Genomic DNA, 7,141 nt, shown 5'->3' with positions numbered 1-7,141 from the left:
ACAGGGAGCAGCATGGTAGTGTGGGTTCAAATCCAAGTGCCACAACTTACTAGGGATGGACGCTGGGGGAGTGGCCATATCTGTCTGTGCAAAATGGGGATCATAACTGCAGGGCCAGCGAGAGGACAAACGAGGTGGCACATGGAAAGCCCTTAGCATGGTGCCTGGCACACAGCTGGCACTCAATAAGTGGTGGCTGCCATCATCATTGTCATTTGTGGCTTGCTGTTTTTGTTGGGGGCATATTTATTCCAGACGACAACATGAAGGTGTGTGCCAGCTGCATGGTCCAGGAGGAGTCCCGCTGAGGTCACCAGCCCCAGGCGGGAAGATGTGGATGTCTAAAGGCCACTGTCGTTGTTAAAAGGAAGCAGAAGAGAGTGAGCCGTAAAGATGGCACAGGGCTTCACAGTTTGTCTTATTCTGGGCTTTAACAAGTTGTGGCGCCCCTACTGTGTGTCGTTCATTTGTAACTCATTTGTGCCGCCATGCATTTGTTTAACCAAAAATATCCCTGAGCGTCCACTAAGCACCAGGCGTACTTCCAGCAACAGGGCTACAGTGTGAGCAAGAGAGGCATGGTCTCTGGTTCCTGGAGTGCACGCCTGGTGAGGACACGGATAAATGGTCAGATAATTACCATCGGTGTGACCGGCAGGATGGGGCAGCACAGGGTGGGGGCCTGGGAGCCCAGAGGAGGCCTCCAATCCAGCAGGGTCAAATTCCTGTTCTAGCAAAGGAACAAAAATAGGAACCTGCCTGGCTTCTTCCAGGTAAGATGTGAAATGCTCAATCACTCATTTATGTACTAAATGAGCTATCCAATGAAAAAATGCATGAGAAAGCCCTTGGTAATTTGTTTGGGGGGTTGCTTTTTGAGGGGGGACGGATAGATGTTGATTGAATTAATGAATTGTACAATAATGACAGCAATTATTTATTGCATGGGTACTTTGAGGGTTATATTGTTTATTAAAAGATGGAAAACTTCCGTAGATTGTTAAATAATTGCTGCCCCCGCTACTTCTCTCTGCCCTCCAAGGACTTCTACTGCCTGGGACCCTCCCCACAATTCAGCAAATAAAGGGTTAAAGCCTGGCCCAACGGGGGAGTGTCTTGGGGCCCTGCTCTTACTGTTCTGATTGGTTTATACCCAGGTGTTACAGTTATTAAATATTACTCTTTGTACTCTTAGTACTATCACTCTTTTATAGATGGGGAAACTGAGGCATGAGAAAGTGAAGTCTGCACAAGGCCATGCACAGTTAGCAAGTGACAGAGTCAGGATTTGAACCTCTGACTCAGAGCTCAAGCTATTAACCTTTTGGGTAGTAGAAATGTTACTTGGGACCCACTGCAGATTCACAGAAATAGGAGACCTGCTCCCTGTCCTCAGGGGCTTACAATCAAGCTAAGAAAAGTGCTTAATAATATGGTTGGAGGTGCCTCTGGGACAAGTGGTTCTCTCCGGAGTTCTGAGAAGAGCCAGGCCTGTGGGCTGGAAGGGCTCGCTGAAGGAGGGGCCGTCTGGGTGACAAGGGAAGGACCAGCCAGGAAAAGGGGTCCCTGGGAAGGGCTCGCAGTCCCGTGAGCATGGAACACAGCCTTGGCCTCGGTGGCTGGCTGGGCACTTTCTTCCTCTGGTGGAAGTGGAAACACCATGCTTTCCTTTCCCCGAGGCAAGTGACAGCAAGGGGCCCCACCCCCCTCCCACCCCTGGCCGACTCACAATCATCTGCTGCCTCAGTTTCCCCACCTCTAACGATGAGGCTTACACCCTGCACATCCTCCCACACATCTCGTTTTCTTCCAGGATATGTTAAGAAACAACGTGGTGTTGAGGGGAGGACAGAACCGGGATCTGTTTCCACCTCAGTGACCTCATCTGTCAAATGGTATCACGAAAAATTATGAAAATGTTAGAGAGTTTCAGAGCACATGGTCAAGAGCCTGGGTTCAAATTGAGGCTCTACCACTTCTTTGCTGGGTAACACTTGACCACTTACTGCACCTCTCTGTGCCCCACTCCCCTCCTCCATAAAGGAGACAAGGATTGCCGTACTTATCACATACAGTGTGATAAGTATGTCACACTGTATGTGACAGATAATTAAAATTAAAATACAATGAAAAGACTTAATATCTGTAAAGCACTTGGCCACAAGCCAGAGGCAATGCTCAGTATGTTTGCTCTCATCATCTCGGACAGCAACTGAGCACTCACCGTGGGCCAGGCACTGTGCTACCAATTGGCTGCGTGGCCTTGGGCAAAGCCAAGTCTCACTGTCTCAACTGTCAGGTGATAATGACATCTGGTGTGTGTTTACTGCATGTTAAGCACAGTGCTAAGTGTTTGACATGTGCGATTTCACAGACAGCCCTGTGAGAGTAATGCTGTCATTGTTCCTTTTTCTTCGCAAATGAGGAAATTGAGGCTTCACAAGCTGCAGCCATAACCCTATCTGTGTCACTGTAAAGTTCCAGCAAACTGAAAAGTACCTTGACAGGTATAAAGTACTGCGTCTCTTCAAAGAAAGTTTGCTGTCAAAGTCAGTTTCTCTACAACATCAGTTATTATTTTGCATCTTTAATACAATAGGAACTGCAGCTAACATTTATAGAGCATTGACTATGAGCAAGACACCGTTTTAGGTGCTTTCCCTTGGTACCTCACCAACTCTCATAACAACTCTACAAGGGAGGCATAATCACTGGCTCCATTTCACAGATGAGAAGAGTGAGGCACAGAGAGCTCAAGTCCCTTGCCCAAGATCGTGCAGTGGTGATGTGGCCAAGCAGAAATCCTGATGCAAGCAGAAGGCAGGGAGTTTGGGTCTGGGAGTGAACAAAGCTCACCCTGGGTTTGTTTATTCCTGAAATACTTTCCATCATCTCACTTCAGATAAAACTGAACACACCTCTTTCAGATCTTCAGTTTTTCCCAGGGCCTCAGCCCAAGGCTGCACAGAAAGTTCATTATTTTTTTTTTTAACCATACAAATACTATTTAATGACTCCACCCATCTGCATGCACACTGTAGGTCTCTCTGATCAGGCTGATGTCTGAGTTTAAAGGGGCACTGGGCGTTCCCTCAGGAGCCCCCTATGCAGGGCACAGTTGAAGCATTTGGATCAGCCTGTTTCAAGCCAGCTGTCTTTGATGCCTGGAATTGCACTCTGTGTGCCCAGTTGCCTTGGCATGCCAAGTGTGGTTCGCCCGGAACAATCTGGTGCCCTTGTCTCCCACATGTACACACACACTTGCATGCACATACCCACAATCCCTGCACACGTGAACTTGGACTGGGGAGGGTGGCCAATGCGCATACACATACAAAATACACGTGCTTCGAAACCTTAACAGAGGAGCAAGTTCACACACCTGGAGCAGAGATTTAGCAGTCCCAATAAAATCTGAGGCTCATGTTAGATCACACAGTAAAACAGCAGCCCGATTTCTCTTCTAAGTTCTCTCTCTTTCTTTCTGAATAGAGCTAAATTTGGCCTGTCTCCCCCACCCCCACCATCAGAACATCAAACACTTGGTTTCCGTGTTTATGACAGTAAAAACCATTTTGTGTTCTTAATGTGTCTGAGAGCATCACTTTTACAGACGATACGGTATGAGTAAAATTTTTGCCATTATGTCATAGGTTTGACCACTAGCAGAGGACGGGATAAACTGGTACCAGTTAAAACATTCAAAGTGTTGGCAGGGTCTTTGCTTTCAAAAGCGCAACTCAGCTAAAAATATGTATCATTGAGGTCTCCTGCGGCAAAGCACACCATTTACCTAACCCAAGGCATTTGGCTTCAATCTAGTTTTCAAAAAAAAGCCCCTCAGGTTTATTTACTGAAATTGTCATTTCTTCCCCCCCCCAACCCCAGAACTTTAATCAGCCACGCAGAGCACAAAACCTACATTCAACTCTGATTTTATGACACGAGGCTAACTCCTCCTACGCGAATTTATTTCGCTTAACTCTTGCAGCCCTTCCCACTTGGCAGTGCCCCTGGCCCCCAGCGCAGGGCTGGCCTCTGAAAAACACGGCGCGGCCGGTTTCCACTTTTAAAGACGGACTAATTATTGCACAGCTGAAACCCCTCCGCAATCCCGACCAGATGGGCTATCTTCATATCATATTCTTCTTACAACGTTAACCCCCTCCCAGAAGATCCGAGTAGCATGATTGCAGGGCTAAACCCGAGAGGAGGGGGAAAGAAGCAGAAACAGGGACAGCAGAGTGTAATCAGATCGCAGAGCAAACTGATGGTACATTGCACTTTAAAGGCGGAGCTGGAGGACTGTATCCATCAGGCGCATCCAAAAAAAGGGAAGAAAATTGTTTAAATGTCCCAGCGCATCTGCCGCTGTAACTGTTAGAAAGCAAAGTTGTCCTTACTATATTTACTATAGAATAAAATGTCAAGCCTGTTCCCTTAAAAGGAAAAAAAGAAAAGAAAAAGCTAAATACTATTACCACTACTCGTATTAATAATGCAGCGGAATGGCATTTGCTGTCAAAAGCTGAGCGCTGAAACGGTTAAGCAGCCAGCGGTTAGCAGCGGGAATGCGCCCCGGTGTCCCGCGGAGGGGAAAAGCCTCCCGACTGACCGGCCCAGGGAATCCCGCCTGGGGACACTTCCCTGCCCCCGCGCGGCCGTCTAGCCGGCTCCCCGGCTCCCCCTCCCTGGCCCGGCCGCGCTACCTGTGTGCCCGGGGAAGCGGGGTCCCCGGGGCCGCCCGCCCCGACCTCCGCCCGGGGCTGGAAGGGCTGCCCGGGCCGGGAGCAGAGGGAGAGGGCTGGGGGCGCGCGCGGGAAAGGCTGGAGGGGATGGGAGTCGGTTACCTTGGTCCACAGACCCCATGATGCGGAGGGGATGGCAGTGCCCCAGTCTGCACGCAGCCTCTCTCTGCATCTGGAGGGGCCGGGGGCTTGGCGCGTGTTTGCAAAGGGGGGTCTGTTTTTACAGCCCGGCGGCCGAGGGGGCGCCGTCTCCTGCGCCGCGTGCCCGCGGGGCTGCCCTGGCCCAGCAGCCTCGGAGCGGCCCGGGGGCTGCGCGCCTCCCGGCTCCCGGCGCGGCGGAGTCGGCGCGGCTCCGCGATCCGCCTTACTCCAGAGGCAACGCGACTTCCTTCCCCGCGCTCCGTGTTTATAGGATTTCAATGCAGTAAAATAACGGGATTCCCTCACTGTTTCCTCCTGTTTATCCAGCGCCATGGAAACCGCTGGATCCCGTCCATCTCCAAAACTAAGGGCTTTCCTGCAAACTTCACACTCAGGAATCCATGACGTCGCCTCCTCCGCGGCCAGCCAGCTCCGTGGCTCCTTCGGCCGCCAGCACAAGTCCCCGATTGTTCGGGAGAAAAGTCAGGGAGAGGGAGCGAAGCGGGCGACGGCGAGCGGAGGGGGTGGGGGCGCGCGAATGTCCAAGTCGGCGCTGCAGGAGCTGCAGGCGGCTGCTCCGAGCTGCCCCGGCCGCCGCCCTCCCCGGCCCCAGTGGCCCCAGCGGCCCCAGCCCGCGCAGCTTTGGGGCAATCACGCCCCGGCCTCCCGAGCCCCCCGGGTGCCAAGCGGGCGCCTCTCGGAGAAAGCTGCCCGGCGTTCGCACCAACAGCCCAGGTTGTCCAAGGCCCTGGCCCCTTGCCCGGGGGCCCTTCCCAGTCCCTCACGGCCTCTGGCAGCGCAGGGCTGTGTGTGCAGGGATGGTGGGGAGGAGGAAGAGGAGAAGGAGGAGGAAGGAAAAGAAATAAATAACGGTGCCTCATGTCAACTCTCCAACTTCGAGATTTTTTTTTTCAAAGAGTGTATTTTTAGATTCATTTAGAAAATCCAAGGTTTCCAGTGATGCTCAGAGGCTCCGGCGATCATGAAATGGCCAAAGAGACGCTGAAACCAGGCAACCCATGTGTTTACACATGCTCCGAATAAACAGGAAAATAAAGGGAAGGGATGGCATGAACTTTGCAGAGGTCCGTGGGATGCCCCGCGTGGTTCGCGACTGCATCGATAGGCAGTGGACTCCCAGAAGGCCAGGGGACAGGGAGGGGGAGAGGGGCAGCTGTCAAGACGCCTTTTCTGGACTTTGACTCGGTTTGCATTTTCACCTGCATGCAGAGTGGGAAATTCTGGGCCCAAAGATAAAGCTGGCTTTGAAAATGGACATTTCAGATACTGTTGTGAGCTCTGATAAAACCGTGGGTAGAACCAAGGCTGGTGACTCATCACCTCCCCCCTCCCCCCAGAGAGACTTGAACTTAAAGAGGCATTGAGAAGGAGCTGGCTCCGTCCGTGGGACCACTCAGTCTTCCAGCATTGGCCCACAATAGCCTCACTGGGCAGCTCTCAGACACAGCCACTCCTGCTGGAGTTGCTGGCCCCCAAAGAGCAACTGGAACTGGGCCTGAGAAAGCCCCACCCCCAGCCCCACCCAGGGGACTCTCTACCAAGCCTGTCTTAGCCAGGAAGGCCCCAGCAGTGGACCTTAAGTAACGCTGTTCCCCCGAAAGCAGACATTGTCTGTGCCCCTACTGTGTGCCAAGGGGTTCGAGGTGAGGAAGTCTCATTGCCTCTCTAGTAAGTCCAAACTTGGAGCCACTGCAAACAGGGGATCCCCTCTCCCAGTTTCCAAAAGGGAAACCGAGGCTTATAGCAGGCAGGCGTCGTGCCTGTTGGTTTACTCGGCAAATTTGGGAGTGTAGCCCATAATGCCGCAGAGGGGATCCTCTCCGGTGGAATGAGGAAGTCCCCTTCCTTGAGTCCTCTTTTGTCCAGTCTTCTGAAGCAAGAACGGGGTGACCAACTGCCCTGGTTTGCCTGGGATTGAGGGGGTTCCTGGAATGTGAGACTTTCAGTTTTAAGGCCAAGAAAGTTCCAGGCAAGTTGAGACAAGTTAGTTGGTCATTCTAGGCATGAATGAAACTCATCCTTCTTTTGCCACTATCCAGACACCAAGGAAGCCGGCAAACCATTGTCTTCTGAAGACAGTTACTGCAATACTTAGCAATCCTATGATGAGCAACCCTTAACTCAGCACCTACTATGTGCCAGGGCCTGAGCTAGAGTTATCTGTAAAGTCCCCCTGCAAAGTAATATACTGAAGGTGGGAGGGGTGAGCCCTGCGCTGTCCAATATGGTAG

At 51.9% G+C, this 7,141-nt stretch overlaps 1 protein-coding gene across 2 annotated transcripts in view; it reads right to left on the bottom strand.

Annotated features, from left to right (window-relative positions):
* The window catches only part of NFATC2 (nuclear factor of activated T-cells, cytoplasmic, calcineurin-dependent 2), a 149,126-nt gene extending 144,010 nt beyond the window's left edge, over positions 1-5,116 (bottom strand). Inside the window, exon 1 of one of the 2 annotated variants that reach the window (XM_012656910.1) lies at positions 4,851-5,116. Coding sequence is in view for 1 of the 2 variants with exons in the window: in XM_012656909.1 (XP_012512363.1) it covers positions 4,851-4,920 (70 nt within the window). In the remaining variant the exon portion in view is untranslated. The remainder of the gene's footprint in view (positions 1-4,850) is intronic. The other variant, XM_012656909.1, reaches the window with a different exon arrangement.
* Between the last annotated feature and the right edge of the window lie 2,025 nt (positions 5,117-7,141).

The sequence above is a fragment of the Propithecus coquereli genome, unplaced genomic scaffold (assembly GCF_000956105.1).
Source record: "Propithecus coquereli isolate 6110/MARCELLA unplaced genomic scaffold, Pcoq_1.0 Scaffold527, whole genome shotgun sequence".
In the NCBI taxonomy this organism is placed as follows: domain Eukaryota; kingdom Metazoa; phylum Chordata; class Mammalia; order Primates; family Indriidae; genus Propithecus; species Propithecus coquereli.
Note: the sequence above shows the minus strand (reverse complement) of the source record. Positions and strands in the feature narration are given on the sequence as shown.